Genomic DNA, 15,113 nt, shown 5'->3' with positions numbered 1-15,113 from the left:
TTTTAAGGATCTGGTTTTAGCGACCCAAAGTATACTTGTGATTTAGGAGGGGGTTTAAACTGTGTTTTTCCAGGGTAGAGGGAGGAGCTGGAGAAACAGCTCTTATTCCCAGCACCTCTGGAATCCACTGGCTCTGTCCCCAGCTGTTAGTGCGGTTAACAGGACTGGCCTGAGAGGCCCGACCTCCTTCCAGGGACCACTTTTCTTTTTAAAGGATCCCAGGAAGGTGAGGTAAGTTCTGAGGGTGAATTGGGTATTTGGATTGAGACTCTAGTTTAGTTCTCTGAGATACTCTTGGTACATGTTAAAATCTACAGAGTTACTTTAGCTTATATGTGACCCACAGGAAATTCCTGGGCTGAGATAATTTTGGAAGTTGGATGGATCCTCTCTGTAGCCTCAGGTCCAACTCACAAGAGTAAGGCCAAGACTAATATCAGGAAAAATTTTAAGAGAACCATAGAAGAGGAATGGGCAAGGAGATGAATGCTAGTTTACCCCTGGAAATGTCCCCGCCCCCACCCCGCCATTTTCTTAGAGATGGGGTCTCACCCAGGTTGGAGTGCAGTGACAAGAACATAGCTCACTGCCGCTTCTAACTTCCAAGCTCAAGTGATCCTCCCACCTCAGCCTCCTGAGTAGCTTGCATATACAGACATGCACCACCACAGCCAGCTAATTCTTTTGTAGAAACAAGGTCTCGCTGTATTATCCAGGCTGGTCTCGAACTCCTGGGCTCAAGCATTCCTCCCACTTCGTCTGCCCAGAATGCTGGGATTATAGGAACCAGCCACTGCAGCCAGCTCATAAATGTTCACGTCCATTGTGAGGGTAGTATTTTTATTTTTTCTGGGTCACACTAAGACCATTGATGAAAAGGACTTTCTATGAACTTCAGAACTTGGCAAAGATTTCTTTGAATTAGGGAATTTGGGAGATTGGATACTGCAGTGGGTGGGCTTTGGTCTCTGTCGGCACTATGTTTGTGTTCTGGTTCAACCACTTAATAACCTGGGCAGGTTAATCACTTTCCCTGGGCCGTAGCTTTCCTGTCTACAAAATAAATATGATAATGACTCATGCAGTTATAGAGACGGTTTGGCAGACGGTTAAAAACAATTCTGTATGCTCTTGGGTAAAATGTTTCCAGTTAATACATTTATACATATATTATCTGATATGGTTGACTTACTGATAAACTACCATTCTGCATAAAATTATGCAGCTTTTCTTTACTTAAGAGACACATTAAAAATATGACTTTTGTGGCTGGGCACAGTGGCTCACACCTGTAATCCCAGCACTTTGCGAGGCCGAGTTGGGTGGATCATCTGAGGTCGGGAGTTTGGGACCAGCCTGGCCACCATGGAGAAATCCTGTCTCTAATAAAAATACAAAAATTAGCCAAGCGCAGTCAGTGGTGCACTCCTGTAGTCCCAGCTACTATGGAGGCTGAGACAGGAGAATCTTGCTTGAACACCAGAGGCAGAGGTTGCAGTGAGCCAAGATCGTGTCACTACACTCCACCCTGAGAGACAGAGCGAGACTCTGTCTACCCGCCCCCTCAAAATGACTTCTTCAAACTCTTATTTTAGATATAAAGATGGTTATTGTTAAAAATGTAGAAATTACACATAGTAAAGAGTTGAAAACAAAAACTGCTTATACTCTATCACCAAGAAATAGCAGTTGACAGTTTATCTTTCTGGTCTCTGAGTCTTGAGCACCTTGAATGTTGTTGTGCTCTTAAACAAAATGAGATAATATATCTACTGTTCTATGAATGTTTTCTCAGCAAGACTCACAGGGTCATATCCCAGCAGCAAACTGCCAGTTGTGAATAGCACAGACCCAGGAAGTGGGCAAACATATATGGGTGCAAGTCATATTGTAACACATTAATGAAACTTCTTAATGGAAAAATACCAGACATTGCTCAAATACCACTTTCTTTGGTTCAAGATAGGATACTTGGTAACCCTAATTATTGCATAAAGGACTTTGAACTATATAGCAGAGTGTCTGCATAGAGCTACCACTGATTAGCTGTGTGATCTTGGGAAGTTATTTAAATAGCATCCCAGTTTCTTCATCTCTCAAATGGAATTGTTTTGGGAATGAAATGTGTTAATAAATATTAATCATAGAGTGCCTGGTTCAGAGTAAGCACCATTGTTATGTTAATTACAATAGCAGTAGTGTCTGGTATAATTACTCAGTGTATAGCAGGTGTTCCAGAGACGCCGACTCTTATAGTAGCTCCTGTTTTATATCTAATTCCCCCTTTTACATGTTTTTCTTTCTGTTATCATCTTCCCAGTACCTTTATTTTGCATATCTGCCTGATCATATGATTATTTTGTTAGCAAAGAGGTAGCCTATCTGATATTTTAAATAAAGGGATTAAACAGTAATGTTCTTGGGCTATTGCTACCAGAAGGCCTAAGAGGCGCATGAAATTGTGTTTTACACAATCTGTTTGTAGCTGAGACCCTAGTCAGGGAGTTACTTATCTACCAGAAAGAGCAAAATAAAACTCTGATCACCAGAGTGTGATAGGCAACAGGACAAAATGCAGAGGTAATAGGCAGAGCTGAGAGGAGAAGGAAAGCCTCCTGGCTGTGTCAGGGGACCTCCTGGGGAATACACAATACTGGGCTCTAAAGATTTTTTCTTTTTTTTTTTTTGAGTTGGAGTCTCAGTCTGTTGCGTAGGCTGGAATGTAGTGGTGCGATCTTGGCTCACTGCAACCTTGGCCTCTCAGGTTCAAGCCATTTTCCTACCTCAGCCTCCCGAGTAGCTGAGATTACAGGCGCCCACCACCATGCCCAGCTAATTTTTGTATTTTGAGTAGAGAAGGGGTTTCACCGTGTTGTCCAAGCTGTTCTCAAACTCCTGACCTCAGGCGATCTGCCGCCTCGGCCTCCTAAAATGCTGGGATTACAGGTGTGAGCCACCGTGCCCAGCCTGAAGATGTTTTTTTTTAAGAGTCAGTAATAGAGGCTGAGGGCTCTTGTCCTGGGCCCAGCAGATTGTACAGTACCTGATGATCAGTAGACAGTAAATGTTGAAAAAAAGAATGAATGAATGAATGGGTGAATAAGTGAATGAAACAAGACAGTGATACTCCCATCACAACATGTACCAAGGAGAGCCTATCACAAGAAAATGTCCAGAATCTGAGAAAACATTACTAGATCTGAAGAGAATTTTCTGCTCTTGATGAGACATTATTTATCTCTTTAGTGAACATTTATTATCTGCTGCCTGCCTCTATAGTTCTAGTTACTTGGAAGACAGTGAACAAAACTGTTTTTGAAGTTGCTGTTCTTATGAAGCTTATGCTCTAGTGGAAGGAAACAGGTGATTTATGACAAGCAAATCTCTAATATGCTAAGTGATGGTATGTGGCATGAGCAGAAATAAAGCAAGGTTTAGCGTTTGCCATTTCATATAAGATGGTCAGGGAGAGCCTCTTTGGTAAGATGACACTGGGACAGAGACCATATGAAAGTGAGAAAGCAAGGCCTCTGTATATCCAGGGGAAATCAGTGTAAATCAGTGCAAATGACCTGAGGCAAGAACAGCTAGGAGGCTGGTGGGGCTGGAGTAGAGTAGTGGGCAGGGCTTCAGAGAGGCGAGGAGAAAGTGGAGGAGGGGCAGGAAATGGGAGGCACTGTAGGTCATGGAAAAGTCTGGTCTTCCTTCGCTCAGAATGCAACGGGAAGCCATTGGAGAATTTTGCAGAGGTATGACATGACTTGGTTTCCTTTGTGTTATCCTGTGGAGAAAAGGCTATGGAGGGCCAAGAGTGGGAGCAGAGAGACTACTGTTGTAACAGTTTAGGAAGAAGACAGTGGTGGCTTGTCTGGCATCTCAGTGGAGGTGTTAAGAAAAGGTCAGATTCTGAATCTAGTTGTGAAAGAAAGAAAACAGCCAAAGGTGACTCCAAGGAAAGACAGAGTCGCTATTTTTTCGGGAGGAGAAGCTGGGTGTAGTGGGAGAAATCAAGAGCTCAGCTTTGGACCTGTTGTGCTTGGCATGACTGCTGGACAACGAGAAGGAGATACTGAGGGGATAGTTGAGATTCAGGGGAGTGGTCTGGGCATCTGGACTGGAGTTGAAACTTTGCGAGTCCTCATCATATGATGGTATGTGATGCCATGCTGTCAGATGACCAAGGGAAGAGTAGAGAGAGAGCAGGTTTGAGGACTGATCCTAAAGGAGTCAATCTGCCAACATCCAGAAGCTGAGGAGGAACCTGTCATGGGGCCTGAGAAGGAAAGTCCAGTAAGGCGGGGAGGAGAACCTAGAGAGGCGTCCCCAAACTTTTTACACAGGGGGCCAGTTCACTGTCCCTCAGACCATTGGAGGGCTGCCACATACTGTGCTCCTCTCACTGACCACCAATGAAAGAGGTGCCCCTTCCTGAAGTGCGGCCGGGGGGGGTGGGGGGGGCGGATAAATGGCCTCAGGGGGCTGCATGCGGCCCACGGGCAGTAGTTTGGAGCCGCCTGACCTAGAGAGCCTGGTGTCCTGGTGGATAAGGACAGGAAGTGATCAACTGTATTAAATACTGCCGTAGGTCACAGGAGGTGTGACCGAGAACTTCTGTAAGTTCTGTCATTTTAAGGTCTTTGGTGACCATGAAGGGCACTGTTTCAGCAGAGTGTTGGGAACTGAACTCTAAATCTCACCCATTTATGGTGGTTAGTTATTCTCAATGAATGTTTTTGCTGTTCATAAAGGACTAGAGTTAAAAGGAAATACAATGAATGAATGAAACCAATTTACTCAGGCACAGTTGAGAGATATCTGGACTGAGAGGCCCTCACCTGACTTTTGCAGGTAAGGTTTGTTATCCAGAATGGGCCAACCCAGATCAGCAGCAGGTTTGCAGAAAACTGCGTTAGCCGGGTTTCTGTCTGGGCGTGGGTCACTTACATAACCAGTCAAGTAGGCCACATTTTCCTTTAGCTACAAGGCTCTTAGCTTCTTAAGGGAGAGGTAGATTTTGTTCGAAATCAGGTTGAAAAGGTCCTAAGCTGGGCCATGCCGTTAACTGTTTCCTGCTAGATTAGAGGTCATTGTAAATGCCAGCGAGAAGGGAGGCATCTGTAGCTGCCTCTCCTTGTCCTCCTTCCTAGTTCCAATTCCCCTTCTTTCTCTGGGTGAAATATATTTACTTTCAGTTGTCTGCCCTGTGTCACCTGATTAGAGCATTTAGTACAGCAAGGACAGGCTGATGAAAACTTTGACTTCACGGAGCCTTTGTGGAGTTCACCTAGATCACGTTCCAAAGCAGGGAGAATAGGAGAGCGGAGAGCTGGGGATCCCCTTGGAGTTGCTGTTTATCCTCCAGGCACTTTGCAGTGAGAAGCTGGCCCGAGTCCACTTCATCATGTTAGGACATCTTAGTTTCTGAAATCCTGCCTTTGTTCTTGAGAAATGCTGTCTCTGATTGTCTGACTTTATTCTTTGTTCATCCTGCGGTGATAATCCCTCCCATTTCATGAGAGCTCATCCTTCAGTCCTTGGAGGTGAATCCTAAGGGCAGTTTGACAGCTTTTCTTTCTCTTCACATTTCACATTTTTCAGTTAACCATGTCCAGGATAGGTTTTTCAAAATTTCTTAACATCAACTAAGTCTGAAATAAAAGTTACCGCACTTTAAATGCGCTTCATGAAGCAAATGGAATGTTTTGTGCATGCCAGTGGCCTTGGGTTGTTTTTTGAACATGTAAAGTTATAACCGAGGTTGAAATTATTTTTTAAAAGAATCAGAACTAAAATTATGCAACCTTATTTACTTTCAAAATATTTAGGAAGCATAACTAATAAAGCATTTATAGAGTGCTTACTATGTCACAAGTGAAACTGCTCTAATCACTTAAAATATTAACTCATTTAATTCTCACAATAATTCTGTGAGATAGATTTATTATTGCCTTATTTTATAGGTCAGGAAATGGAAGCACAGAGAGCTTAAGTAACTTGCCCCAGGTCGCACAGCTAATAGATGGTAGGGTGGAGACTTGAACCAGGCAGTCCAGGGCTCATGCTTTTAACCACTGCAACACACTAATGCTTTTTACTAATTTAAAATCTGCAGCCATTTTTTTTTTTTTAATGGGAGTTGAGCTTTGGCTGCTTTTATACTGTCTTTGAAATATGTGCTTACCAAATATTAAAAATTAATGTTATCAACAAAACTATAAAGTTAGTTTTTTGCTGAGAAAAACTTCCTGTAAGACAGCATTAATTTAAGACAAATAGCTGGTTCTTCTTGCAAATTATTTCTATATGCTCATTGAAAAAGCAGTCCATTTTTGGGGGGCATAACTTTTTCACTAAATTTATTACTGGAGTAGTTACATATAGCAGTGATAAAATCATATTTCTTGAAAGTATTGAAAAGATACCTTTAAAAAAAAGAAACTGTTTTTGGGGGGCTTTCTGGCAAAACCCGAAAAGGCTGCTAGACAAATTTGGAAAGAGCTGTAACACTTAAAAAAAAAAAAAAGGAAACTATTATAGCTTTTTCTTTGAACTGGCTGAAACAAGATAGAACAATTAGCCACTTCAATGTATGCAGCTGATGATAACTTGAAAGTATTTTTTTTTTTTTTTTTTTTTTTTTTGAGACAGAGTTTTTGCTCTTGTCACCCAGGCTAGAGTGCAGTGGAGCTAACTCAGCTCACTGCAACCTCTGCCTCCCGGGTTGAAACACTTCTTCTGCTCAGCCTCCCAAGTAGCTGGGATTACAGGCACGTGCCACCACACCCAGCTAATTTTTGTATTTTTAGTAGGGATGGGGTTTCACTGTGTTGGCCAGGGTAGTCTCAAACTCCCGACCTCAGGTGATCCACCTGCCTTGGCCTCCCAATGTGCTGGGATTACAGGCCTGAGCCACGGCTCCTGGCCTGAAGGTGTTCTTTAGGGTTTATTTTCCTTTCATGATTAGTCTTCTGGTTTTAAGCCCATTATTTGCAGTGACTAGTACTGAAGTTAATAAAGGAGTGATGGTCCTGTCAGTCTGTGTCATTTTCTGGTTTGTGAGTCTGTATTCACTTCTAGCTCCTATTGTCTTAAGGCGTCTTTTGGTAAGTGGAGGCTATGTATGCCCCAGAAAAGTACTAAAAGGGATGTTTGTGCCAATGTTATTAATAATTGTGGCAAGTGACTAAAACCAGATGTCAGATTCTAGGTGGCAGAATTAGAGAGGAGACACTTTACTGCTGGATTATGCCCTTGCACACCCATGTTATTCACAAGATTTACTGTCTCAGTGGAGTCATTACCCCAGTGATGGGATGATGACATGGGCTAAGCCAACTTTACTTCCCCTCCCCTCTCCCTCTGTTCCTTTTTTGACAGGGTCTTACTCTGTCACCCAGGCTGGAGTGCAGTGGTATGATTACAGCTCACTGCAGCCTCCACCTCCCAGCTGGGACTACATGTGTGTGCCACCACATCCAGCTGATTTTTGTATTTTTAGTGGAGACAGGGTTTAGTCATGTTGCCCAGGCTGGTCTTGAACTGCTGGGCTCAAGTGAGTCACCTGCCTCAGTCTCATAAAGTGCTGGGATTATAGATACGAGCCTCCATATCCGGCATAGGCCACCTTTTCAAAATGTAGGGTGAATTCCTCTAGAACAGTTCATCTTGGAGATGGCCATAAACACAAAGATGACGTTGAATCATAGAGTCAGGCGGGTATATTTTTTAAAAATCTTTCTGTTAATTGAAGGAGAAAGTCTCAGCGTGGTACCCTTGCATCTTTAACATTTCTTGAATCCTTCAGAATCTCCCTTTACAACAAAGAAAGCAGGCCTCTCAGACCCTCAGCTTTGATAGGCAACTATTTAGTCAGAGTCTAATTTCATTGTTTTGTTTGCATTATTTTAATACATATAATTCCTTTCTACTTTTGACAGGAATAATACAGGCTTCCTGTGTACAGTGTGGATAAGATTTTTCTTACTATTAAAGTTATTTCTTAAATTAATTTTGTTTAAAAGAAAACAGGTGAGTCCATTTAAAGATGGGCACTAAATAATACAGGTGAATATATCTGTGAAATAATATAGATGATATGTAAATTTGGCAAAATTGTGAATTTGGTCGAAGAATGACAAAAGCTTGGGAAGTGTTGCTCTAATATCTAAGGTGGCTGATTTTATAGAGATCCACAATCTGTTCTTTGAAATTCTTGGAACCAGATTTGTTTTGGAATTCAGAATTTTCAGATCTTTTTGGCCTGGTGTTTATACTGATATGATATGACTCCCATAGGAGACCTGGTGCAATGCTTTCATCAAGCTTATTAATATTCCTGCAGCAAAATGTATGACATTGACACCAAGTAGAGCAAATAAAGAATATATGTGGTCCAATATGAGCTTAGATCAGATTGTGCCACAGACTATGTTTTTGAACCAAACTTATGGGGAAAAGTCTGATTTTCAGAGCTTTTTGGATTTCAGAATTGCAGTTAAGACAATGTAGACCTGTCTTCATAACTAGACTACGTTTTTTTTCTAAAACTCTAATCAAATTAACCATGCAGAAAACAAATTAGATCCCAAATTGAACAAAGTAATCAGACTTCACCATCTTTTAGTTTATTTTATTGCTGGACATGATCTCCTTACAGATTCATACCTGCCACACAGGGCCATGGAGATTTGTTGAGAAGGAAGTTTGAATCCAAGTGCCTTTTACCTATAGATGTGGAAATAGCTATAGTTTTTGGTCTGGCCTATCCATGAAGCGAGCAGTCGGGTTTTGAATAGAGTTTTCTTGTGGTGGTTAAGCGGGCTCTGTGGCTCACGCCAATAATCCCAGCACTTTGGGAGGCCGAGGCGGGTGGATCATGAGGTCAAGAGATCAAGACCATCCTGGTCAATATGGTGAAACCCCATCTCTACTAAAAATACAAAAAATTAGCTGGGCATGGTGGTGCACACCTGTACTCCCAGCTACTGGGAAGGCTGAGGCAGGAGAATTGCCTGAACCCAGGAGGCGGAGGTCGTGGTGAGCAGATATCACGCCGTTGCACTCCAGCCTGAGTAACAAGAGTGAAACTCCGTCTCAAAAAAAAAAAAAAAAAAAAAAAAGAATATGGCTGTTGGTGACTGGACGATGTATTCACTGGCACCACACAATTTGGGGTCATACTTCACTTAGTTCTGTGTTTTTAAACTGAGATCCATTGATTGTTTGCAACTGTGTTGTTAAATATCTTGTTCTTAGGTCAGTCTAGTTGTCAATGAAGTCTTAATTTGGCAGCAGCTAAAAAGGAGCAGGAACAGCCCCTCAAATACGATGGCAGAAATGTCAGGTGTTATAGTCTGTGAACCTGTGACACTGTAGAGCAGTGAACCTGGATTAGTTACACTTCAGAAGGCCATGTGGAGCTATTTATAATTGTTTTTAAAACATGATGTACAATGACAATTGAGTAAATATTTTCTTTCTTCAGAGCATATTGATAGTGTTTTGTCAGATTCTTGATTTATTATGTAAGCTTTGGAACCTTGCTTTTCTTTTGTGTAATTAGAATAAAAACGTATAGTGAATTATAAAGGTTATACTTATAAAGTATTTGTGGGCTTTATATATTGCTACTTATTAAAATAAATTGCTAAAAGAATACGTTGTGTATATAAGAAGAAAATGTTTCGCTTTCACATTGTGCGTTTCCTCCAGGAGCTTAATGAATCTCACACTTCAGTGTTCTGTGTGGGGAAGAGATAGATTTAGAAGCAGTATCTGAAGCCAGGGCCATTTGACTTATGAAACTACAATTCATACAACTTTGGAACTTTTATAATGTTATCATTACTTTCCAAAAAAGAATGAATTTTTTTTTTTTTTTTTTTTTTTTTTTTTTTTTTTTTTTTTTTTTGCTCATGGTACATCAACCCAACAGTTACTAATGTTTTTTAATTTCCTGATTCACTCCCATGGGCTGACCAGATTTTATGTTATGACATAGGTAAGAGGAGTAACAGCAGTACTATCCCTTTGTACTCATTCAAGACAACCTACTGGGATGTAAGTGAGGATGGAATTTACTATAGGTATAGCACTGAATCTGCGCTGTGAAAGTCATTTACACATATTGAAAATCTGTCACTAGCATAACACACTGGGATTAGTATTAACTTTGCACTTCACACAGAACATGCTTAAAAATCACTATCCTTAATAATAATTACAAATATAATAGTAATTCTAACAATCAAATAAGCACTTTGTGCCAGGCATGTGTCAAGTCTGTACATGTCTCAACATCCTTAATCTTCATAACCACACTATGAGGAAAGCATAATAGTAATCTGCTTTTATGGATGGGGAAACTTTGTGAAGATATCTGGAGGGCTGGTAAACTAGCCAAGGTCACAGGACACAAAGCATTGTAGCTTGAATGTTTTATTGCCTTTAACTCTTCATTCTCTACAAACACAGTAACAGCTTAACTGTCTGGGACTCAATTTTAGGCAACCTCATCTATTTGGAACAAAGCTGAAACATGAAAGCAAGCAAAAACATTTCCGTAACCAAAATACAAGGCAAATTCTCCATGTGTGAGATTCTGCATATTAGCAAGTGGTACCGAGCCACAACTGCTAGGCAGAGTATTCTTTTGGGTCCTTTGGTAGAGGGTCATTCAATCTGAGCACGTTAGTGGAAACTGAGGATCACAGTACAGTCACTAATACTTCTAAGTTATTAATAAAGGAAAATCAAGTTTAGTTATTAATAAAGGGAAATGAAGTTTAGTTTAAAAATCTAGTAGAAATTGAAAGTGAAGATTTAATTGATTTTACAAAGGCCTCCAATGATCAGGAAAATGATGCTTGAAGTGGGCAAATATTTATCTGCCTAGAACTTTTCATCCTACATGAAAATTCTAGATAACTGAAGTTTAGATGTAGATAAAAAATTACTTGCATGTAGATCATAAAATCTAGCAAAAAGCCATTTAAAAAATGCACTCAACTTTTTTTCTTTAGGGTCTGAGAAGGTAAAGCTTGACTGTAAAATAAATCCCTTCTTTTTTATTTACCCTGTTTTCATTTTTGTCCTCTAGATCGCTCCTTCGATGTCCTAAAGAAATCCAAGCCGCCCTCGATGTTGCTTGCTGCAGGCCAGCTTTCGGACATGCTGAACGGTGGTGATGAAGTCTATGCGAACTGTATGGTGATTGATCAGGTAAGGCCCAACTGACATTACAGGAGGATCTCTACCTCTCTCCAAAACCTGAGTTTGGAAGAAATAGATTCGACATTGTTGTGTTCCTTTGAAAATTTTAGCGTAAGGGCAGCAAAAGAGGATGCTGCTGTGGAGTCTCATTTTATGAGCATTTAAACATTTAACTTAGGTGCTTGCTTCAGCACACAACACACCTTACTCAGCCAAGAGGCACTGTCAGAGAGGGATCTCAAGGCACTGCCAAATGGGAAGAGTGTGAGAGCACTTTTCTGGGGCCCAAGTAGGAAATGACAACTGTGTGACCAATATCTCCTCTACAGCTTTTCAAAAAACAGTATGTATATGACCTGATTCTGCAATGTTTGTATTCAAATCCAGCAAATGTAATGAGCGGGTGCTTGGTCCCAGCACTATAGGAAACTGCTACATAAATTACTTAGTTAATCTTTACATTTACTAACATGTACTAAGATTGTAGAGCTTTCATATTAATACAGACTAGTATCTTGCTATAAGGAAGCTGGAATCCTTTTGAACTTTCTACCCATTCCCTTATAGAGACTTTTGAATTAAATCTCACAGAAGCAGATGGTTTGAATGTGCCCCATCTTGTTGTCTTTTGTTCTTTTCTCTAGCTCGGTGATCTTCAAAATTTAGCATGTATAAGAATTAAAATATAGATCTGAAGATTTCTAAACACTCTAATATATGGGGAATTTAAGGGATTTTCAAGGGTAGTTTTGACAACACAATTTCTGCCAAATGCACTGACTTTAAAACTTAATCTGCATATAAGATGCACCTTCTCTACTCACTGGGCGTAAGATACTTAACCTTTTTATGTTGTTAGTATGCATATATTTTTTATGCTATTCATAGATGTGTTCTGTGATCTAAACTTTTTCTGTCTAGATCTCAATTTCAGTCCTTTGGTAGCACATCTCTGCATTTTCCTTTTGTGTTACAAAGCACTGTTGTATCAAATGCAGCACAGATTGGGATGGTATTCATAATGACAGAGACACTAATGTATCAGAATGGACTTCAGCTGTAAATAATTGGTATAGTTGTTTTGGTATAAACTAACTGAATGTAAGTCCCAGTTATGGAAATCTAGAATGGGGCATGGAGTATAGGACAGAGTGGGAGTTCTGAGGACACTTTCAAGATACAGGGTGCATTAGTCCCTTCCGCATTGCTATGAAGAAATACTTGAGACTGGGTAATTTATAAAGAACAGAGTTTAATGGACTCACACTTCCGCATGGCTGAGGAGGCTTCAGGAAACTTACAATAATGGCAGAAGGTACGTCTTCACAGGGCAGCAGGAGAGACAATGAGTGAAGAGGGAAGCCCCTTATAAAACTGTCAGATCTCATGAGAACTCACTGTCAAGAGAACAGCATGGGGGAAACCCCGCCTATGATTCAGTTATCTCCACCTGGTCCTACCCTTGACACTTGGGGATTATTATAATTCAAAGTGAGATTTGGGTGGGGACACAGAGCCAAACTATACCACAGGGTAATTGGACTTGGTGTGTGTTAGCCATGTTCTGGTATTTATTATTTTCCAGCTTTATTATGTTACATAAAGTATACAATGTAATGTTTTGATACATGTACATATTATCAAATAATGACCACAAGCTAATTAAACACATATATCATCTCACATACTTATTAATTTTTGTAGTGAGAATACTTAAGATCTACAGCAAATTTCAAGTGCACAGCGCATTATTAACTATAGTCACTATGTTGTACATTAGGTCTCAAGAACTTATTGTGTAACTGAAAGTTTGTATCCTTTGACCAACACCTCACCATTTCCCCCACCTTCCAACCTCTAGTAATCACCCTCATACTCACTGTGTCTATGAGTTTGGCTTTTTTACATCCCACATATAAGTCACACCATGCAGTATTTGTTTTTGTGTTTGGCTTATTTTACTTAGCATAATGTTTTCCAGATTCATCCATGTTGTCACACATGACTGGCCGTTTTCTCTTCTACGGCTGAATAATATTCGTGTGTGTGTGTGTGTGTGTGTGTGCACGCACATGTATATGGAATCTGTCACATTTTGGTCAATTGTGGAGTGCATATGCAAAGATGATCCCATAAGATTATAATACCATATTTTTGCTGTACCTTTCTATATTTAGATATACAAGTACTTACCCTGGTGTCACAGTTGCCTATAGTAATCAGTACAGTAACATGCTGTATAGATTTGTAGCTTAGGAGAAATAGGCTACACCACATAGCCTAGGTGTGTAGAGGGCTATACTATCAATCAGGTTTGTGTTAGTACATTCTGTGATGGTCACGTAATAACAAGATAACCCAAGGATGCATTTCTTAGAACATATCTCCATACTTAAGTGAGAAATGACTGTACTTATCCTTGGAATCTCCAAAGTTGATATCTTTTGTATGCTAATAAGATGACTGGTGGCTGGCAACCACTAGGTAGTTTCAGGATGCGAGCTGGTCACAGGAAAGACCAAGGCAGGATTACAGGATTGGGATTTTCATTTCCGCCACCAGCATCCACACAGGGAGAAGGGGCTGAAGGTTAAATTGATCACTAATGACTAATAATGTAACCAATCATGCCTGCATAATGAAGCTTCCATAAAACCCAAAAGGACTGGGTTCAAGAGATTCTGGATAGCTGAATACATGGAGGTTCCTGGAGATTGTGCACTTGCAGAGGGCAAGGAAGCTCCATGCCCCTTCTGGGATTCTTGAAGCATCTCTTCCATCTGGCTGTTTCTCTGTAGTTTTTGTAAATTCACTATAATAAACCAGGAAACATAAGTGTTTCCCTGAGTTCTGTGAGCTGCTCTAGCAAACTGATTGAACCTGAGAAGGGGTCTGTGGGAACCTCATTTTATAGCTGGTTGATAAAGCAATCTGGGGCTTGTAGTTGTCATTGGAAGTTGGGGTGGTCTTGTGGGACTGAGGCCTGTAGGACTTGACTCCCCCAGGTTGATAGTGCCAGAACTGAACTGAACTGAATTGAATTAGAGGAAACTCAGCAGAGTATTGCTTCCTTGCTGAGTATCAGGGAAAACCCTACACATTCAGTCAAAGAAGAGTTCTGTGTTAATTGCTGAGCAAGAGAATAGAAAAAACACTGTTTTTATTCTGTTTTCAGAAAATCACACATGTGCCACATTTTTTTTATTCAGCTGTTGATGGACACTTAGGTTGATTTCATCTCTTGGCTACTGTGAATAGCACTGCACTGAACATGGGAGTGCAGACGTCTCTTTTGGATAGCGATTCTGTTTCCTTTGGATACATACCCAGAGGTGGGATTACTGGATCATATGGTAGTCGTATTTTAATTTTTTTAGGAATCTTCATACTCTTTGCCACTGTGGCTGATTTACATTCCCAACAGTGTTTAAGAGTTCCCCTTTCTCCGTATTCTTTCCAGCATCTTTTTATCCTTTTGGTAATAGCCATTCTAATTGGTGTGAGATGGTATCTTATTGTACTTTTGTTCATTTTCCTGTTGATTAGTGATGTTGAGCACTTTTGCATAGACCTATTGGTCATCTGTGTGTGTCATTTTTTGGAAAAATTGTCTATTCAGGTCCTTGGTCTGTTTTAAAATCTGGTTATTTGTGGGTTTTTTTTTTTTTTTTTGCTATTGAGTTGCATGAGTTCCTTATATATTTTGGGTATTTACTCCTTATCAGATGCATGGCTTGCAAATATTTTTTCCCATTCCATAAGTTGCTGTTTTAGTTTGTTGTTTCTTTTGCTGTGCAGAGGTTTTTGAGTTTGATGTAATCATACTTACTTATTTTACTTTTCTTGCTTGTGCTTTTGGTGTCACATCCAAAAAGTAATTGCCAAAACCAATGTCAACTAGT

At 40.3% G+C, this 15,113-nt stretch overlaps 1 protein-coding gene and 1 non-coding gene across 8 annotated transcripts in view; one reads left to right on the top strand and one right to left on the bottom strand.

Annotated features, from left to right (window-relative positions):
* The window catches only part of ARHGEF28 (Rho guanine nucleotide exchange factor 28), a 316,904-nt gene that overhangs the window by 201,931 nt on the left and 99,860 nt on the right, over window positions 1–15,113 (top strand). For all 7 annotated transcript variants that reach the window (XM_074384818.1, XM_074384828.1, XM_010336521.3 and 4 more), the window contains one exon: window positions 11,099–11,220. In XM_074384818.1, coding sequence (XP_074240919.1) covers window positions 11,099–11,220 — 122 coding nt within the window. The remainder of the gene's footprint in view (window positions 1–11,098; window positions 11,221–15,113) is intronic.
* Window positions 6,448–6,509, bottom strand: LOC120365712 (U7 small nuclear RNA). The gene has a single exon (XR_005580587.1). It is a non-coding gene; the product is annotated as a U7 small nuclear RNA (small nuclear RNA).

The sequence above is a fragment of the Saimiri boliviensis genome, chromosome 1 (assembly GCF_048565385.1).
Source record: "Saimiri boliviensis isolate mSaiBol1 chromosome 1, mSaiBol1.pri, whole genome shotgun sequence".
Lineage (NCBI taxonomy): Eukaryota > Metazoa > Chordata > Mammalia > Primates > Cebidae > Saimiri > Saimiri boliviensis.
This window is presented reverse-complemented; position numbering and strand designations above follow the sequence as displayed.